This window comes from Ceratotherium simum, chromosome 21, assembly GCF_057802395.1.
Source record: "Ceratotherium simum simum isolate JZ-2026a chromosome 21, ASM5780239v1, whole genome shotgun sequence".
Taxonomy (NCBI): Eukaryota; Metazoa; Chordata; class Mammalia; order Perissodactyla; family Rhinocerotidae; genus Ceratotherium; species Ceratotherium simum.
Window position 1 is genome coordinate 27,615,478 of NC_141920.1, and position 20,920 is coordinate 27,636,397.

Genomic DNA, 20,920 nt, shown 5'->3' on the forward strand with positions numbered 1-20,920 from the left:
AGGATTCAAACACCCCTTCCCAAGCCCCTCCCTCCGTCCCCTGCCCCAGCTTGGCACCTGTTGATGGGCTCTGGATTCCCAGCTCGACTGCTCCGTTTTCTGTCGCCATGAGGTAGGGAGGCGTGTGCTTCTGCTTGTCTAACTCAAGTCTTTCTAGCTGCAGAAAGAAGAGTGAGGTATGTCCGGCTGTTGGATTCCTCCTCTTACCTGGCCAAGAGGAGGCCAGGGCTAGCTGACTGAGGGGAGAGACGTACCTGGAGCAGAGAAGGGCAACCTGGTGGCCGTCTGTCTTGCAGCGGCTACCCGGGAGCAGTCCTGGGGCAGTTGTAAAGGATTGGGCCGGGTGGGCAGAGGCGGAGGCAGGGGCGCAGGCAGGGGAGGCGGGGCCGGGGGAGAGGATCTCTTACACCAGGGGCCATGCAGCTCCGACTGCCACCACCTGTCACTCTTGGCCCCCGTTCAGAGGACACAGCATTCTTCCCATGGACCGACTGGGGAGAGAGTGGTGTTGGAACAAGCAGGAAGAGAAAAGGGAGGGGGCACCTGGGGCCCTGGGGGAGCAGCCTTTTCCCAGGCCTTGCTGGGTATCACTGGTTGGACAGGGTCAGGGAGGGGGCCTGCAAGAAGAGGGGCTCCCGGGCAGGGCTGACAGGCCAGACTCTGCCCAGGCTGGGCCCTGGCTCTGCCCACCTGCATGCCACATCTCCTGGGGTCTCCCAGAACCTGATTAGAGCCACGCAGGCCCAGGGATAATCACCCTGGCCCCAGTGCCCGGCTCTGTGCCCATGAGCCCTGGCCCTGGCATCGGACCTCCTTGGAGCATCTTTGGGTAAGAAATTGTCTTGGGGGCACTTGCTCAACATGTCCAAAAGCCTTTTCTTTTGAAAATGTCTGTTTTTGGTCTCCTGGGGGGATGGAGCTTGCCCCAAGCAGCTGTGGGAGATGGTCAGTGCTCTTATGCCCCTCTGCGGAGCTGGGCCAGGTCTCTCCAATGGCCCACCTGGAAGTAGGGAGCTGATGGAGTCTTTTCCAAGGATCCTCCACAACACTGGTGACCCGGGGGCCGCTCCAGCCTGAGGTGTACAACCTGAGATGGGCCAGGGTGAGGTATGATGCAAAGGGCCTTCCATCACCCAGGGGCTCTCCGCCCAGACCTTTTCTCTGAGGGGGACTTTGAAAACTAGCCTGAGCCCAGTGCATTGGAATAGCTCTGGAATGGGCGTCTGGGTTCGGGTCCTGACTGTGACAAGCCTCAGCCCCTCTAAGTATCAAATGGAGGAAACAACCCCTGCCCTCCGAGGGGAGAAGGGGGGGTGGGAAATGACTTAAGAATGCAGCACGTCTAAGTGATGGGAAATTAGGTTGCTGTAAAAAAGAGTGAGGAACCTGTGAATGAACTGATATGAGGCAACCTCCAAAGTGGAAAAAAAAAAAAGTAAAGCCAGGTGCAGAATAGCATGTAGAGTATGTTATCATTTGGGCAAAAGGGGGTAAAATATATAATATTTGACGTTATTATATACGTAATAATATATAAATTTTCACTTTATATGCATAAGAATTTCTTTGGCAGGATAAGCAAGACACTGGGGACCAGGGGTGGGAGGGAGACGTCACTACATACACTTTTACTTCTTTATTTGAACCATGAACTATGTGATTATTCAAAATGAGTGATTTTTTTTTACGTAAGCAATTGTTGGGCGTGTTGGTGCAGGCTAGCAATGACCAGAGTTGGAGCTCCTTCCTCAGTCTTGTCCACTTTTGCTCTGCCTGGCCGTCCTCTCCTGACCTGTCCCTCCCCTCCTCCATTTCTCTCCTTCAAGGTCTAGTTGACAGCCTGCCTCCTCCAGGAAGCCAAAATATTTACTAATGCCTGTAGAGCACTTGCCAGGCCCCTCCTTGAGTGCTCTTATGTAGCTTCACTCATGTGATCTTCACAGCAACCTCATGAGGTAGGCACGATTACAGATGGGGAAACTGAGGCACAGAGAGGTTAGGTAACTTACCCAGAGCCATTCAGCTTGTAAGGGACTGAGCCAGGATCTGAACCCAGGCTCTCCGAAGGGAAGGGAGCTCCTGTTTTCTGAGTGCCTGCTGTTAGATTTATTATGCTTTCCTAAAACATCGTCTTGGTAATAACCTGGTGGGGCGCTTTCCTCCTATTTTCTAGGTGAAGATGGGGAGGATCCAAATGGTGGGTAACGTGCCCAGACCTCCACAAGGAAGAGAGTTGAGCCAGAAAGGTCTGTCTTTTTTCCCTGAAATTTCCCAGCCTGTGCCTCGCCCCCTCTCCCCGCTAGGTACCTCTTTTATGGGTCTCATAGCATTCTGAAGGTTGAAATGCTTTCTGAGCCTATTATCCAGACCCCCTGGCCCTCTATTTGGTCGTCACAACATATTCTGGTTTAGCTTGAAATGTCGGACTCCCCTCCTCTGGCCTCCTTCAGCTCCAGGTTGATCCCACCACTGACACTGTCTGGGAGCCTCTCTAGGGCAGGAGCTGTTCAACGATGCCCACGTGTGTCCCCAGCCAATCAGTGTTTGGTGAGTAAATAACTGAGTGACCAGCAACGCTGTGGACTGGGTTTGTGGGATTTCTCTACCGTGACGGCCCTGGCTGACGTCCCTTTGTTACTGTGGTTGTCAATACCGATCGTTTATTGAGTGAGTGCGCCGCTAAGGGCCGTGCCTGGCTCTGCCGAGGGCTTTATCCAGCGCATTGGATCTTCACACGGGACTTTAGGGGCCAAGTGTTAGATCATTTTTTTTGTGTGTGTGAGGAAGATCAGCCCTGAGCTAACATCCATGACAGTCCTCCTCTTTTTGCTGAGGAAGACTGGCCCTGGGCTAACATCTGTGCCTATCTTCCTCCACTTTATGTGGGACGCCGCCACAGCACGGCCTGACAAGCGGTGCGTCAGTGCACGCCTGGGATCCGAACCCGGGTCGCCAGCAGCAGAGCGCGAGCACTTAACCGCTACTCCACGGGGCCGGCCCCTTAGATCATTTTAAAGGTGCAGAAACTGATGCTGAGAGAGGGTAAAAGGCTTGTCCCTAAAGTTGCACAGCTATCGAACAGCCTCAAACTACCCAAGTTTAAATCCAGAGCCACCTCCCAATGAGACCAAAATCCAGGCTGGGACAACGTAAGGGGCTTTATTTGCTACATGTGTTACTGTTATGATTCCCAAATAATAACTAGCATTTCTTGAACTTTTACTAAATGGGCCAGGCCCTGGGGTAAGCGACTTCATGAGTGTCCTCCATTCAATCCTTACAACAGTCCTACCGAGGAGTGGTTAAGGAGCTCTCTGGGTGAAGCTCTGAGACTAATAACTGTGAGGCTCAGGCAAATGCCTTCACTTGTCTCCTCATCTGTAGGGCAAGACCCTCCTCACAGGGGGAGGTATATAAAGCATTTAGAACAGTGCATGGGTACTTAGTAAGTGCTGTATAAATGTCAGCTATTTCATCCCCATTTCACAGATGTGACAGGAAAACTGAGTCACAGGGCAAAGTCACAGAGTTGGATGTGAACCATCTAACCCAAGGCTCAGCTCATAACCACTCTGCCTGGTTGCCTCTCTCCTAGGGCTGCTGGGAGCATTTAGTGAGCACATGTACCGTAGAGTGCTTGGCAGTACCCACGGCACCGTGGGATCTCAAATATTGTGGACACCCCGGATAGAGGGCTCAACCTGTCCCTACAGGCTCCTCCACAGTCCCTCCCACTGGGATGAGACGCTGGCCTGGTTCCGCATCCACACAACTGCCTGCAGCTTGCTTGCCCTCCCAGGCTGAGCTCAGCTCCACCAGCTGCTCCCTGGGCATCCCCGAGCTTCTTCTCAGCGGTCCCTTGGAGGCACAGGGGTGGGGCACAGGGAAACCTCCTCCACCCAGCTGGGGGCTGCCAGAGCCCCTGCCCACCCTTAAGAAGGGGCTTTCCCTTCCTGCACCAGCTGTGCAGCCACCCTCCTTGCCTCTACAGGGGCAGGGCAGGAAATTGGGCAATGCCAGGACCAATTAAAGCCGCCAGGGGAATTAAGGTCAGCAGGATGCAATTATGCTGTTGGATTTAACAAGACCAGAGGGAAGGTTTCTCCAGCCAGAGTTCGCGGCTCCTTAGGCCTCTTGCCCTGGATGGCTCTGCATTCCAGAAGCCTGCGCTCCCAGGCTCACCCATCTCTGAGAGAATTCCTTGGGAGTGGAGGAGTTAACTCCACCCTGGCACTGCTTCCCTGGCTCCTGGGAGGAAATTGATCCAGCCAAGAGGCTTTAAAAGGACCTGTTCAGAGGAGACATTTCCCAGCCTGACCCTCTCCCATTCGTCTGTGATGGAAAATCCAGGGAGTTGAGCAACGACCTTTCTGACTCCAGAGAGCAGCCAGCCAGCTCCCCTCACAACTTTCCTCTGGTGCTGATATGGGAGCCTCTCAGGGCTGTTTTCTCCTGCCCTCTCCCACCTTGGGCCCCGAAGCCCGGGGCTTTGGCAAACCCTCCTGGGTCTCTGGGAAAGCCCTGGGTAAGGCTGCTTCCTTACAGCAGACCCAAGGCCACTAAGCAGAGGTCTGTGGTCAACTCTGTGTGACAAGTTGGATGCTGATTTCTCTGGGAGCTCAAATGACACATTGTTTTGTCCCAGAATTGTAGAGTTTTATTGCTAAGATTGTTTACAGAATGCTCTACTCTGTGGCAACGACTAAACTGGTCACTTTAGGGACACAAGAGATGAAGTTGAGGACAAGCTATAGAATCATCACATAGTGCATTTTATTTTTTTTATTTTATAATTTTTTATTTATTTTTTCCCCCAAAGCCCCAGTAGACAGTTGTATGCCATAGCTGCACATCCTTCCAGTTGCTGTACATGGGATGCGGCCTCAGCATGGCCGTAGAAGTGGTGCGTCAGTGCGCGCCGGGGATCCGAACCCGGGCCGCCAGCAGCGGAGCACGCGCACTTAACCACTAAGCCACAGGGCCGGCCCTACATAGTGCATTTTAGGTGAAAAAGATTGTAAAATCATTCATGAAGTAGGATCCTTTAACAAAAACATTTATAGACCAGGCTGTCCCGTGGCTTAGCGGTTAAGTGCACACGCTCCGCTACTGACGGCCTGGGTTTGGATCCCGGGCGTGCACCGACGGACCACTTCTCTGGCCATGTTGAGGCCGCGTCCCACATACAGCAACTAGAAGGATCAGCAACTATGACATACAACTATCTACTGGGGCTTTGGGGTGGGGGGGAAAGGAGGAGGATTGGCAATAGATGTTAGCTCAGAGCTGGTCTTCCTCAGCAAAGAGGATTAGCATGGATGTTAACTCAGGGCTGATCTTCCTCACACACACACACAAAAAAAACATTTATAGAGAAAATGTCTGAAGGGATATAAATATACATATTAACGGGTGTGGGAGTGGAGATGATTTTTATTCTTTGGATTTTCCAATTTTTTTGAAATGACCATTTGTAACTCTGAGCAGATTGATAAATAATTAGAAACATATCAATATGGACACAGATTTCTACAATTCGAGACAGAAAGTGCTAAGAGCTTATATGAGATATAAAATACTAAGGGATTTCAGAGGCGGAGTCTTTGGGACTGATAGTCAGGGATGACTTCTCAGCTGAAGGCATGGCTATGGCAGGCTTCCTCAATGCCTAGGCCCCAGAGTTTGTTTAAAATGATCCTTGGAATCCTCCTTGGAATGGGGCTCCCGGAATCTACCTCTATAACCAGCATTTCAGGTGGTTTTCATGCACACCCACGTCTGAGAACCCCCGAGTCAGAGGGGCAGCTTTGAGGCACTCCTGATGGAGTCCCGCCTGTGCAGCCGGCAGAGTACTTCCGGGTCACGTATCCCTCTAGAGCCCAGGCCATGCTTCTCAAGCCTGACGCACATGAGAAATGCCTGGAGAGCTTTTACAACTTGGGAAGGCTGAGCCCCTCCTGAGCTCAGACCAATTAACTCAGAACATTTGGAGGTGGGGCCCAGAATGTTGGTATTTTTTAAATCTCCCCAGAAGATTCTGGTGTGCAGTCAGGGTTGAGAGGCACTGCTCTGAGGCTCTCCCAGGACAGGAACCTCACCTTGTTTCCCTGGAATGCCCCCACAGGTTAGGGTAAAGCAGTGCACATGGCAGGTATTGTGTTCTGTTCTGACCTGCTGTATTGACTGTGCGCATTGTCCCAGTATCTGGGGCTCTAGAGATCCAGATGCCAGCTCAGAACAGAGACCATGTCGGTCAACTTTGTATCCCAAGGACCTAGTACAAAAAGTGGTGCTGCTGTCAATAGTAATAGCCACTAGTATTTATTGTGTATTTACTATGTGCCAGACAGATATTAACTCCTTTAATCTTCATAGCAACCTAATGAGGTAGATACTATTATCATTCCCATTTCCAAGAGGAAACTGAGGCACAGAGAAGTAACTTGCCCAAGGTTTCAGAGATAGTATTCCAGTGGGACTGGAATTCAAACCCAAGCCGTCTGGCTCCAGAGCCCTCATGCTTAATTACTACTCCATACCACAAAGTAAATGCCCACTGAAAAGGAACTCATGAGTGAATACTTAGACTATGACATCAACTTCATAGCGCCAGGGCCTGACATTCAGTAGGTGCTGTATAAATGCTGAAGAATAAATGCTCCTACTTGGGTAGGGCCCTGGGACAATGGGAAACCAAGACCAGCATCTCCTTCACTTTCTGTCTCTCCCCCATCCCAGCCCAACTTCTCTGCAGCATAAACAGAGAAGCCAAAAATAGCTATCTAATGACGTCAGAGGAACAAGGTCATCTGAAAATTGCCCACGGCCACTGGACACCTCCCTATAGGATCAAGTAGCAGGAGGGTACCCCAGGCTGGTGCAGCTGTTCCAAGAACAGGAAACGTCCCAGGAACAGACTTGGAAGCACCACCTCAGGAAGGCAGTGCCACTGGGGGCAGGAGACAAATGCAAACACATAAAAAAGCAAAAGCAAGACCCAAGTACAGAGCACAGACCCCAGAGTTGGGAGTAATCGACTTAATCTGCACAAGAAGTCACTCCTGTCACACGATCCCAGGAAACGGCTCAAAAAACAGGGAATGTATGTTCTGTCCTGTTGCACAGGACAGCTTCCTGGCCTACCATTGCGCTATTTATAAAACTTCAGGTCCGTTTGCTAAACTGGGTTACCATAAGAACCAGAGGGTGCATGGCGAGCTCTGAGTGGCTGCTGGGAGAAGAGGGTCCTGTCTGGGATGGTGGGGGGGGCGTCCTAATTAAAGGATGAGGAGTGGGCCAGGGCGAAGCAACTCCTGGCTGCAGTTACTTGGCCCTTTGACCACCTTGGCTATCATTCAGGCCTGCCGAGGCTTGTGACTTAATTGGCTGGCAGCTGCCGCATCTCTGACAGGAACCCAAGCATCCGGCACGGTCTGAGGAGATGCCTGCTGTGTGCAATGGAGGAGAGGATCTGCCTCCCAGCCTCGGGAAAGCTTAGCCGAGGTTCCCATAGCAAGGTCAAGAGTTCATTGAGGCTCCAGCCCAAACTGCAACCTTCACAAGACACTTGCTCCAAAGTCCCGAGTTGCTGGCCCTGTAGGGTGACAGAAACAATCTTTTCTTCATCCAGGGGTCTTTGATGGAGTGTCACTCAGTTCCAAAAAGAGCCAGGAGCTCTTGAGAATGCCCATCCCTTACAGCTGGTTCCACTCAGGGATGCAACTGGTGTGCTGGAAAGGGCACCTGAGGGCAGACAGACCTGGATCCAAATTCTGACTCTGCCACTTACTAGCAGTGTGACTTTGGGAAAGTAACTTAAACTCTGAGCCTCAGTTTCCTCATCTGTCATATGACTTGTTGGAAGGACATACGGAAAAGTATTCTTCCCTCCATCTTCATTCTGGTAGTGGAGTCTTGGCTAAGGAGATAAATACCTACTCAACAAACTCAGCAGCTCTCCCGTGTAACATGAACAGACTGCACAAAGATGACTCCCCAGGGAGCTCTGGTGGGGAGGAGTGTTCTGGCCCTCCAGATCAGCTCCTGTTTGTCCTGGGCACTGACGGTCACAGAACAAGATGGCTGCTGGCTCCCCTGAGTTGGGAGACCTGTTGTCCCTCAGGACCTGTAGGTCCCTCTTCCGGCACAGTGGTCCTCACACTTGGGCATGCATCGCAGTCCCCTGGAGGGCTTCTTAAAACACCCATTGCTGGGCCCCACATCCAGAGTGTCTGACTCAGGAGGTCTGGAGTGGGGCTGGAGAATTTGCATTTCTAGTCCTGGTAATGCTGATCTGCAGACCATACTCTGAGGACCACTGTCCTAGAAAAAACTCCCCTAGCCCAAGTTGCTGAGCTGCCAGCCTGCTGATTCCTTACAATTTTCATGAGGCCTCTGGGTAGTAGGAGTGTTTTGGCATATGTAAGAGGAAAACACAGAAATACTTAGACTCAATCAGTACAGCTAGTGTTTCAAGTTAAGCTGTTTAGTGAAGGGGGAGGGTACCGGCAGCCCCTTCCAGCTCCAATCTGACTAGCTGCTTGCTCTGAGTTGCTTCCTGTATTAGTTTTCTATTGCTGCAGTAACAAATTACCACAAATGAGAGAAAAAGGCTAAGGAGCGAATAAGAATCAGTGAGCCTACAGCATAGACATCAACCTCCAGCCAGTAAGAATGAGATTTCTACAAGCACAACCTGAATCCCTTGCCTTTCTTGCTTGCACAAGCTCTTGTGGAGCCTCCTCCCTGAGAAGCCTCCCTGATCCTTTCACAGGTTGTTAACTAGCACCTGCTGGCCCTGTCCTGTCCGGTTGTTAGCTTTGGGTAAACAGAAGGGGCTTTTGGCAACCCCTGGTGACATATACCCATTGTCAATACTGAATATATGACTCAAGCGTGGTCACACTGACCAACAGGAATGAATAAGTGCTGCACGGAGTGCCTTTGGACCATGTTAAAGCTGGGAGCAAATTCTCATCCAGAGAGCTGGAGGAAACGTCCTTTCGGAAACCGTTCTAACTTCTAACATGAGGAAATTGAGCCTAGAGATTTCAAATGACATGTTCAAGGTCACAAAGCCAGAAGCCAGCCACTCTCCCAATTCCCAATCTAGGGCTCATTCCACTAAATAATTTTGTGTTCCTCCTAAACCCCATGACAATGATCCCAAAACAATCCAAGTCCCTTTGACCACAAACATTGTAAAAACTGAATTGTGGTGAAGAGAAAAAGAAGAGCAGCAAGGCAAGGTTTTACTGTGATGTCCTTAAACTGCCTCCAACAATAGAAGAACCATGACTAGACAGCCTCACATCCTGGAAAAGCCAAGGATGGGAGGGACTTCCTTGCACTGTCTGTAAGAATTCATTGAACATTCTGTGCAGTCTTTAACCGGTTCCAAGGTCAAGAGAAACATTAGAAAATATGTCTGTGTGTCAGAGGACATTATTCAGGGATTAGTCCCCTGGAGTGATCTGGGCTAGATTTCCGCTTCCAGAACAACCCTTGGAAAGTCCTCAACGAGATACCACACCGGTCTCCAACATACTTCATTGAAGTTCAAATGGCAATCCAGGGGCAGAAGAGCTTGCTAGAGGTGCCCTCTTGCAGTGATTGAGCAGCTGGCTACAGAAAAATATAAATATGCCTGGTATGGCATATTTATATTTATAGAAAAATTTCTTCAAATATTCAAGCTGGAAAGAGCCTTATTAATCTTTCTAGTTCAGTCTCCTCATTTGACAGATATGGCAACTGAGGTCCAGGAAAGGGGAGTGACTTGTTACAGCTCACCCAGTGTGTTAGTGACAGAAGCAAGATTATATTCTCTTTCCCTGGTAGTCCCAAAAGACACATCACAGCCCCAGATAGAGTTAAAAAAGACAAAGGGCTCCCAAATCTGATCTGAAGGCTTCGAGACAATAATGCATGTGTAAGTCTGTCTGAAAATGTAGGGTTCCAAGACTTTAAGATAACATAACTAGAGTTCTCTCCAGAAAGGCTTTGCTAAAGGCCAATAAACGAATTTTTTCATTGGGCATGAGTGACAGTAACATTGACATCACATTAGCCAAAAGGAGCTTTCCATTTTGCAAATGTGTATGCCAGAATGTCATTAACTCTGCTTTTGAGGGGCTTATATATCCTTTTAATATTTTAATTACACAGATTGACTGATAAATGGTTTGAAACAGCCATTTAAAGTTTAGAGGCAGACATGATATATTAGGGGGATGAACAAATCTGTCCTATAAATAGAGTCTAGAAAAATCCTTTGCAAAACAAGCATTTTCAACAGGGAGAAGCAAACTCAGAACAATGGAATAGTATGCTGCTATTAAAATTGGTATTTACAAAGTATGCAGTAATGTAGGAAAAATATTTGAGTTACTACTATGCTAAGTGAAAAAAGCAAAACATATATATATACAGAAAAACCCTACAATGTAGAAAAACAGGCTGAAGTTTAATACAAGAAAAAAATAGATTATACAAAGAAGCACCAGTGTTCAAGGTGGGTGATGGATGTTTTTTCTTTCTTTCTATTACCAGGTATTTTCTGAACTGTATATAATTAACAATAAGTCCCAATTTAAAAGCTGAAAACAAGCATATTGCAAAACCCAGTTGAGATTTTTGCATGGAGCAAATTCAAAGTCACTTTCTAGTCACTTAGTCGGTTATCTGTATGACTGAGTGTGCGTCTATGCTCTTGAGGGGGAGTATGGCAGTGTCAGCCTAGAGACTTTTCATCTCTCCTTACCACCAAGCAAGCTTGAACAATGCTGCCCCAAACTGCTTACAATATCACAATTTACAACCATTGACTATTTAGTACCTTGACCCACTGAAAACTACGTCTCCCACCCTTACTCCTGAAAGACCTGAGAACACCATCAGTGCCAAAACCAGCTGGGCAACAGCACCTGGCTACAATTCTTAGCCCCTTCACATGCCCACCTGTGATATTTTGGGACAGCAGTCCCATAACTACGTGGGTCTCAGCAGAATAGACAGGCCGGTTTTTATTTCCTTTCTGTCTAATAAAATTTTAAGAAAAAGGGAGAGAGCAATTGATGCCTTTAGGTCAGGCTTAGTCTGGTGAAATTTCCTGATAAAACCTAGTATTTTCCTAAACCTTTTTTACCCCTGCCCCTCCAACTATGGTTTCTCCAAGTGGAATGTCAGCATTTGTCAAGCCCTTTCAGGAAGCTGATACCTTCAGTACATATAAGCCATGCTTTGACCTGAGCCCAGCCTCTTATTCTCTTGCAAGAAAGAGAGGAGCAAATACCATCAGACATTTTCAATGTCAGTAACCTTCACTAAGCACTAGAAAACAGATTGGATATGCAAGAAAACAAAAGAAACAAGGAAAAAATATGTTTCTGTCCTTGGGCTTCTTTTTTGTAGCAACTATACTGGCTTCAGATGGACAACAAATTGTCCTGGAATTCTTGGCGTTGGAGCAAACACGTCAGCTCCCTGGTTACGCCTTCGTCACTGCTCAAAGTACCATGCCCTTTAACCTTCCTGCTCTTTCCATAGGCCTGGGTTTGTCTCGTGTCCAGGAAACTTTATATGTTGTCTAAACTGAGCATCCCAGCAGGCTGCAAGGCAGATGGCAGCTCAGGATTCAGAATGTTGACCAATTCCTACCTGGATCCAAACCACGAAGCTGTAACTCAGCCTGCCAGTGCAGAAATAGGAGCACAGCCACGTGGCTAACAGCTTTTTTAACTGCTACTCTCAGCAATGAGGAACCTCCTAAGCAGACAAGATTAGGGAGAGAACTGAAAAGGAAGCAATGTCAAGATTTATCTAAGGGGATACACAGGTTTAACAAGAGAGTCAAGCCAATAAGCCCCCAACGCTCAGCTAAGCCAGGAGGAGCTAAAAGACCAGGTGTTGCTGACCTGTCCTGAGTCCTTGGGACCTCAGGTCACTAGCCCAGGATTTCATGTGGAGGAACTAGACCCCACTACAGGTCTCCCTCCACGTCACTAGATTCTCATAAGAGGCTTCACACTTCAGTCAGGGAGGAAGCCAGAACATGCCCAAGGTAGCACCTGAACCACATCATTCAATGCAGAACACATATGAAACGAGCAAGGTACAGAGAGTAAAGATGACACTATTTGTGTAAAAATAAAAAGAAAGAGGGGTGGGAATACGTATATGCAGAAGCTATCCCTGGAAGAGAATATACCTGGCAGCACTGACTGTCTCTACGGAGGGGAACTGAGCGGTTGGGGGAAAAGGTAGAAGACTTTACCTTTGTAGCTTTTGCATTTTGAACGATGTGAATCCATAACATTTCAAACAACAAATTAAAATTAAAAACAAATGCAGAATGCTAGAATCTTATTGTTATGAAAAAAGAAAAATACTCTATAAATCTGTGTGTGTACATAAAAAACATTCTGGGGGCCAGCCTGGTTGTCTAGTGGTTAAGCTCACGCGCTCCGCTTCAGCAGCCCAGGGTTCACGGGTTCAGATCCCAGGCACGGACCTACACACAGCTCATCAAGCCATGCTATGACAGCGTCCCAAGTACAAAATAGAGAAAGATTGGCACGGATGTTAGCTCAGGGCCAATCTTCCTCACAAAAAAACAAATGAAAAAAAATCTGGAAGAATAAACAACTGTTAACAAGGGGTTCCTCCTGGGGAATGGGAGGAGGCAAAGTAAGGAGACTTCCATGTTTTATTTTATATAGACTATATTGTTTCAATTGTTTCCAAAAGGCAGTACTACTTTCATATCTATTACTTTAAAAAAGAAACATCTTTAAGAACTGCAATCTCACCTCCAACAAGAATCTTAAACTCCTGTAGTACTTTTTCTGTCTGTCTCATGTTACTCAATCACATCCTATCTGTGTTATAATTATCTGTGCACAGGTCTCATCTCTGTTAAATGCTCGAGCAACTGCAACCTGTCTACCACTCAAGCTCCACTTTCCAGAGACAAAACTCTATGGAAAAGAACCAGTAAGGAATAAAAGAGCAGTCAAGATAGCAACAAGGCAGTTACACAAGAACAAAACCATCAACTGAAGTGAAAGTGAGCAGTAATCTTATATTAATTAGCACAAGACTATTAGCAATGGGAAACCACAACCAAGTCAAAATAACACTGAAAACAGAGTCCTTCCCAGAAATTGTGGGAATTCCAACAATCTGTGTGTGTGCGTGTGGTAGAAGCTTTGCAAATAACCAAGCAAAGTGTGACAGCCAAATTTCTCAGCAGAATTCAGTAAATTCCTGTCAGAGGACATGTTCTTTGTTTAGGAAAATTCTGAAGTGACCTCTGAGTGTTGAAAGAGAGGTTCCCTCTAGGACATGGCCTGAAGGGATAAAGAACCTGAATTTCTCTGTAAATAAAAGCAGAGAGTTTGAATTTCAGGGGAAATGGGAGGCTATACTAGAAAAATGAAGGTCATGTGAGGTGGTCCCAAAGAGAGGACTCAATACTAGACAGACTGTGCTGAGGAGGCATAGATAGCCACCGGGAAATTGAGAAATTCTGGGAAGCAAGAGGTAATGAATGTCTACGTCTTGATTTTGAGCTATTTGCTCTGAAGTAATGTAATCCCTCCCTGTTGCCTCTAACAGACTGCCATACGTTACCACCCTGACGTGTGTGTGTCTGGAGGGGGTGATTCACAATGGAGCAAATGGGGTAGAAGGATCCCATAGGTCCACAATGCTCAATAACACGTTTTCCAAAATCCCCAAGTTGAGGGCTGGATTTATTCCCCTACCTGAAACAACCAAAAACAAAAAATCGATGAAATATATGAAAAAATGACACCAGATGAAATATACGAATGATAATGAACTGTCAGGGAACTGCTGATACAAGAGAGGGAGAAAAGCAACACAGGACAGATGCAGAGAGGGGATCAAGGGATGAACAGAAGTGGAAAAACCAAAGCAAAAGGTGACCAGAAAAAAATGAAAGTCCCCCAACAATCCACAAGAGATATGAGGACTGCGGTAGAACTAGATTTCTCACAGTACAAGGGATGGAGAACTCTGTCTATTTGGGGCTGATATGGGTGCCCTCCTTAACCACTTTCTCTCACTCTCCACGTCCACTCTGTTAGCAAGTCTTGTCAGTTACAACTTCAAACTGCATTCAGAATCCAACCGTTTCTCACCACCTCCACTGCTACCACCCTAGCCCAAGCCACTACCAGCTCTCACCTGGACAACAGCAAAAACCTCCTCACCTTCCTGTTTCCAATCTCACATGCCCCTCACTCCCCATCCCAGTCTATTCTCCACACAGCAGTCAGTCAGAAAAACATTTATCACTTGACAGATGAGAACAGTTACTTGCTTATTGTCTGTCTCCCCTCCTCAGACAAGCTCCATGAAGGCAAGGTCTTCGATTTCTGTTCATTGCTGTATTCCCAGAGACTAGAACAGTGTCAAGGTATATATAGGTAGCACCAAATAAATATTTGTTAAATGAACTACATAAGCAGTTATGGAACTGTATACCATATACCTCTACAAAATGAACAAAGGAACTGCATTTTGCATCAATTTGTGGGCCTTCAGGAGGCCCAGGGATCTGCAAATCATATCATGCTTTGTCATCCATCACTGACTCTACAATGGCTTGTACATAGCGCTTACTGAATGAATCAACAAAAGGAATATAAAATAAGTTTAATATCACGTATGGTGCCTAGGACTGGCCTGGACAGAATATGGATGCTTTTATAGCTCCTGGCACAGAAGTAGATGACTGGTACAGAGTAGAATTCATAAATTATGTCAAGTCCAAAAGAAAATACACTATTTAACATGGACCTAGCATATTCTGTGCCAGCTAAGAGAACTACAGAGGTGACTAAGGTAATTTTTGTCTTCAAAGGACTAAGATAATTTTAGATATCTGCGTCTCTATAATTTGTGAACGAGCACAACTAACTCAGTGGTATCATTATTCTACTAGAGATTTTCTTGTGTATATCTTGTGTATATACACAAGAAACATTCAGGAGGCACAAAGAAGGAAGTGATCATCCTTACCTGAGGAGGTCAGATGGTCAAGGAAGGATTTATGAAAAAGATTTCATTTGAGCTGAGTCTTATAAGGAAGAGTTTACCAGATGAGAAAAAACACATTTAGGGAAGAAGGCATAATCTGTGTGAAAGTCTAACACACGACTGCCTTCCAGAAGGGTTCCTGAGAGGGAGTTAACAAAATATGGAAGGACATTCTGAATAAGACAGAAAAAATGTACAAAGCACTTTCCTTTAAAGACAGAGCCTGTGCTTTTAAAAGTTCCTGGACCCTCCTCTCAAAGTACCCATTTTCCCAATAAGATGTGACCTCCAAAGGGACTTGACAGATTTAAAAACATCAAATAACAAAATCAAGGAGGGGAAGACAAACATTAACAAAATCAAGGAGGGGAAGACAAACATTTATTCCAGTCCAGGTTGCTAGAGGACTTCAAGTGAGAGCTGCACGGCATTCTCTGTTATTATCAGCACCGACAGGGGAAGAATGTACCTTACCAGCAGCTCTGCCCAAAGCTTGCCGATGGCTGTGAGGTTCCCAGTCACGCAGACTTCTCCTTCCGTATGCAGTTAACGAGGCCTTCCCCGCTCGTAGTGAAGGTCTCCTTAAGTTTAAATTCATTTTGTGCAGAGAAAAGAATCTAATATACTGATTGCTCCTCATGTAAGCCATGACTTAAATCCTACCTCAGTATTTAACTATCTTTATTTTCTGATTAAAATAGAAAAAAAGGGAGGAAGGGAAGGGGCAATAGAAATTACACTGTGCTGATACAGAGACTTTAAATTCTAGTTAGAGTTAAGACTCATAATAAAGGTTAAATGATGGTCCAAAGGAAGTAACTACATGGAGTCTGATGGAGACATACATGAGTTGAGTTTCATCATTAGCCTCAATAATGAAAACAATTCTCAGCAAAATTGGAGTCCACACTTGTTAGGTATGCTCTGTTGGGCACGGGTAGGTAAAAGTCTGGAGAAATGGGTTCTCTCCACACCCCAGTGACAGAGAAAGAAGGCCCCTGGTTGATGGAAAGAGCAGCTCTTGTTCCCAGGTGGCGTCTGCAGCTCCCAGCTGAGTTTAGCAGTGGAACCGAGTGGAGAAATTGGGAGATACGGGCACAGTCAGAGACTGGCCACTTGACTTGATCTCCACACTCTGGTACTTTCGTATTGGATTTGCCTTGTGCACCTGCCGAGTGAGGAAAATAAAGTTACCACTGATAAGGATGTTAGAGAACTACACTTATAATTGTTTTTATTTTTTCTTCTTGAGAAAACGTTTGTGTAGTTTTACAAATCCGTCACTAATTCAAAGAAAAAAAACAAAAGCAACACTATCATGAAAAAGCACATGAGCTTTGGAACCCAACCAAGTAGGTTTCTATTTAGGTCTTGTTGGGTCTCTCAGCTGGCACTGAAGAATGTCAAACCTATCTCCAGTTTGATTGTTTATTAGTAGGGTGTAATGGGGATGTGCTCAATTGCAGCAGAGAAGAGATACATAATAAGAATTTGCCAGAGTACAATCTTAAGCTTACTGAGACTTAATATTCACCAAAAGCATGGAAAAAAAACACAATAACCAGAAAGTGTTGCTGAGAGAAGGCAGTGTCCCATCCATCCTTCTGGGCAGTCTAAAATCAACCCTGAATCAAGGCAGATTAGTAGAGAGCTAACTAGTATTGACTGAACTGTGCTTTAGAATGTGGCCATCAGCTCACACTGAGAATCGCTGTAAGAAATAGCTCTATGATGGGGACAAACACAAGAGACAGGTACCAAGTGTTGAAGAAAAATCAAAGAACTTGAGGCTGGAAAAAAGACTGGTTTTGGGAGTATATCTGGAGTGAGGACTGTATTGTTTTTTCATCCAATCAGAAAATGGTAGCTTGGATTTTGCCAAGAAGCTAGTCCCTTTAATAGTTTGTCCCTAGAGCCTTCCTGCAGCCACAGTCTCCCCTGCCAACAGCTGTATCAGCTGCTGGCCTAGCACTTTTAGACAAAACCTCAACAACTTATGTATTTCTATATTCATCCTTTTATTTTATTTTTTTTTTGTGAGGAAGATTGGCCCTGAGCTAACATCTGCCAATCCTCCTCTTTTTGCTGGGGAAGACTGGCCTCGGGCTAACATCCATGCCCATCTTCCTCCACTTTATATGGGACACCGCCACAGCATGGCTTGCCAAGTGGTGCGTCGGTGCGCACCCAGGATCTGAACCGGCGGCCCGCCGCAGTGGAGCTCGCACACTTAACCACTTGCACCACCGGGCTGGCCCCTATATTCATCCTTTTATTAATCATATGAAGTTCCATCTATAACTGTGTTCTTCATTAATGCAGTTAACGTGGCTTGCTGTCCTCCTAGTAAAAGGTCCTTAATGTGAATTAAGCTTTCTTTTTGGATAACTAACTTCTAAATCATTATGCTAGTGTTGGCATGGAGGGTCACCTGGACCGATATGCACTATAACCCAAGGAATTTGAGTGAAGTATTAAGAGGAAAATGAAAATACAGTTGCCACACAACTCCCATGTCCTTCCCTACCTATGTATTCTTGTCTAATTGTAAAACACATTGGCTTTCTTAAGCCTTAACCAAATAATAAAAATAAGTTAAATAAATAAAAAGAGTCCTATGAATGCATCACTGTGCATGGTTATACCACGTGATTTCCTCCTTATGAGGATTCCTGGAAGAAATTCTGTCTGAATTCAATATCAAGAATAAATTTTTTTTTTTTTTAACAACTAGCTTGTATATATGTCATGAACATTGTAAGTTTTGTAACTGACAGGTTGGTTCGCTAAAAGGGCCAAAATCATGGCTCAAACTTAGCAGATATGTGTGTGGATCACAATGTTCACATCTTTAGCCTTGTTCACGTCTCAACTTTGTCACCACCCTTGGTTTGTGTGATTTCCTGCTTTAATTCGTCTTTGATGTGTCCTGTAGGCCACCTTAGATCCTTTCTGGAGTAAGGCAAGGCACAGATAAAACAAAACAGAGACAACCACGGGCTAGTCAGTGCTCGTGCTGCTCGGTTACCAGCTCTTTCCGCAGCCTCGCTAGCTCCTCCTTCTGCTGCTCTTCCTCCTGCTGCCTGGCCTCCTCCAACTGCTGCGCTTTCTGAGCTTCCACCTCAGCCATTCTCTTCTCCAGCTCCTGCCGCTCCTTGGCTCTCTTCTCAGTGGCCAGCTGAAAAGGTTCCTGAACTAAAGAACCAGAGAGGCCCTCTGAGTACAGAAAAAGAGAGAATATCGGTGCACAAGGAGGACGTGCATAAACCTAGCCCTCACGGATCCATGCATGGCAACAGAAAGGCTGAGCTCTAAGGCAGCCTTGTTGGGGTAAAGGTGGAGTAAACCACAAAGTCTTAGAATTTTAGGGGTTGGAAGGGCCCCTGGAAATCATCTAATTAGGAGAAAAGCAAAACCTACATAGGTGAAATAGCTTGCTGAAAACCACATAGTGATTTTGAGACAGATGTAGGAGAAGAATCCCAATTTTCTGACACCTTGCCCAGTGCTTAAGGAATCAAATATTTTGTATCTAAGGCTTGCTTCAGGATGAACTCCGGAAAGAAGTCCTGGCTCTCCCTCCCTCACTTACTTGCTACTTTCTGGGTGGGGAAAGCCTATAACTGTTGTTGAAATGCCAGCTGCTCTGCCCAGGCTCTTATTCTATGAATCTGGCCCTAACACATTCTGCAACCCAACATAGCTGCTGGGTTCAACAAAGGCAAAAGAGTGGGTTTAGGGGGAGAAAAACTAGATTCTCTAAAGGCAAATGCTTCTGACATAGCATTATACTGACAATCGAGTCCCAGGCATCCCCTGTAGGAAGTCTTACAATTCTGCCCCAAACCCCCAAGGGTACATATAATACTACCAGCAAAGGATTTTTTCTCTTTCTTGGGAACAAAGGGCTCCTGGCAGATGATGGTGTTTGGACGAGCCTTGAAACAAGCTGCTTCTTTCTGCTGTTTCAGTTCTTCCTCCAGCTGTTAGAAAGAAAGTCTGTCAGATAAGCAACGACACAACTCTCCATGACTGCTGCCTCAATGACTCGAGTTCTCATGTATCTAAACTGCTTCATCCATAAAGACAGCAGATGATTTAATACAAACCCCAGTTAAAACTCCTCACACAGACTTTACACTGAGTAGATTATTAGACTGACAACATCTGACTCTACTGAGAACTAGAAAGTATCTTGAAGATACTCTTAAGGCCTATCTTAACATCACAAAAATAAACAAGCAGATATTATATACCCCAGGATGTGATCACCTATAAAGTATTCTCCCTCTCAGCCCCCAAAATTACCAGAATTGAATCAAGCCTCTAGATTTAACTACTCATTTATAGGAAATACAGGAGATAGAGGAACATATTAAACAACACCATGGGAATGCAATCACCAAAATCCAGATGGTCGAAAACCTTTAGGACAAACAATCCAGTTTATTCAACAAATAAAATGCAAGCAGAGGAGCCTACAGATTAAAAGGGATTTAGAGATTTTCCAACAAATGTAATATGTGGACCTTATTTGGATCCTGATTTGAACAATTCAACTGTTTAAAAAATTATGAGAGATTTGGGGATATATGAATGCTGACTATTTGTCACTATTAAGGGATTACTGTTCATCTTTTTAAGTGTGAAAATAGTATTGGGGTTATTTTTTTTTAATCTTTATATTTTAAAGATATATACTCAAGTATTTTTGGATGAAATGAGATGATACCTAGGTTTTGCTTCAAAGTAAACTTGTATAGGTAGAAGTATCCCATGTAGAGAAAAGTAGATAGAAGTATAGATGAAATAAGATTTTCCATGTTTTGATCATTATAGAACCAGGTGACAGGTTCATGGAAATCCATTATACTATTCTCTCTACTTTTGTCTATGTCTAAAAAACTTTAAAAAAAATTTTAGGGCCGGCCCAGTGGCTTAGCGGTTAAGTGCGTGTGCTCCGCTGCTGGCAGCTTGGGTTCGGATCCCGGGCGCGCACCGACACACCGCTTTTCCGGCCATGCTGAGGCCGCGTCCCACATACAGCAACTGGAAGGATGTGCAGCTATGACATGCAACTATCTACTGGGGCTTTGGGGGGAAAAATAAATAAATAAATAAAATTACAAAACTTATAAAAAAAAATTTTTTTATTATGGAAAATACCCCACACAGACATTCTGTGTCATGGTCCCTGAAAGACAGATTTACTCCTAATTCCAAAGCAACAGTCCTAAGTTTTCTTAGAGAACAACACCAACAAAGGACCTACGTTCAGTCATGTAAGCAACCACATCCCTTGGGCTTCAAGAGGGGTGACTGTCTATAAACAAAGATTAGCCCAGAGCTCCTTTTAGAGAGTCCAAAATGTGGTGAAAATATAAGAACACTGACAAACTGAGGGATTCAGGGGAATTTTTTTCCAGATAGGGCAGAATTAGATCTCCATTAAACCAGCCAACAACTAATTAATTATTTCTAATCACCTGTCATCTATAAACAGCAAATAGCACACTATGTTGAGAAAACAGCATACCATATTGAGAATCTATTCTCACTATACTGTTTCTTATCACAACAGAAAGGAAGGAACAGTTAATGAGCAGTCTAATAGATAAAACAGATGAGATCTTAAAGAAGCCTGTCAGTTCTCACATTCCCCAGATGATCAGATCACAGAGCAGGAATCAGCAAACTTCAGCCTACAGGCCCCCCCAGCTTGCAATCTCTTTTTGTACAGCCTTTGAGCCAAGAATGGTTTTTACATTTTTAAAGGGTTCACACACACCCACACAATACACACAGAACATGTAATAGAGACCATATGTAACCTACAAAACCTAAAATATTTACT

The 20,920-nt window shown here is 45.5% G+C and overlaps 2 protein-coding genes across 7 annotated transcripts in view; both read right to left on the reverse strand.

Moving 5' to 3' along the window:
- Positions 1 to 15,578, reverse strand: part of MYLK2 (myosin light chain kinase 2) — a 29,404-nt gene extending 13,826 nt beyond the window's left edge. The window contains exon 1 of the mRNA XM_087445440.1: positions 58 to 15,578. Coding sequence (XP_087301566.1) covers positions 58 to 109 — 52 coding nt within the window. The 5' untranslated portion in view covers positions 110 to 15,578. The remainder of the gene's footprint in view (positions 1 to 57) is intronic.
- Positions 15,579 to 15,730: 152 nt separating this feature from the next.
- TPX2 (TPX2 microtubule nucleation factor) overlaps positions 15,731 to 20,920 on the reverse strand; it is a 51,105-nt gene continuing 45,915 nt past the window's right edge. For 5 of the 6 annotated variants that reach the window (XM_087445439.1, XM_004442494.3, XM_087445436.1 and 2 more), the window contains 3 exons: positions 18,938 to 19,049; positions 18,095 to 18,282; positions 15,731 to 16,234 (listed from right to left, as the gene is read on the reverse strand). In XM_087445439.1, the coding sequence (XP_087301565.1) occupies positions 16,124 to 16,234; positions 18,095 to 18,282; positions 18,938 to 19,049 (411 nt within the window). In that variant the 3' untranslated portion in view covers positions 15,731 to 16,123. The remainder of the gene's footprint in view (positions 16,235 to 18,094; positions 18,283 to 18,937; positions 19,050 to 20,920) is intronic. The other variant, XM_014796815.2, reaches the window with a different exon arrangement.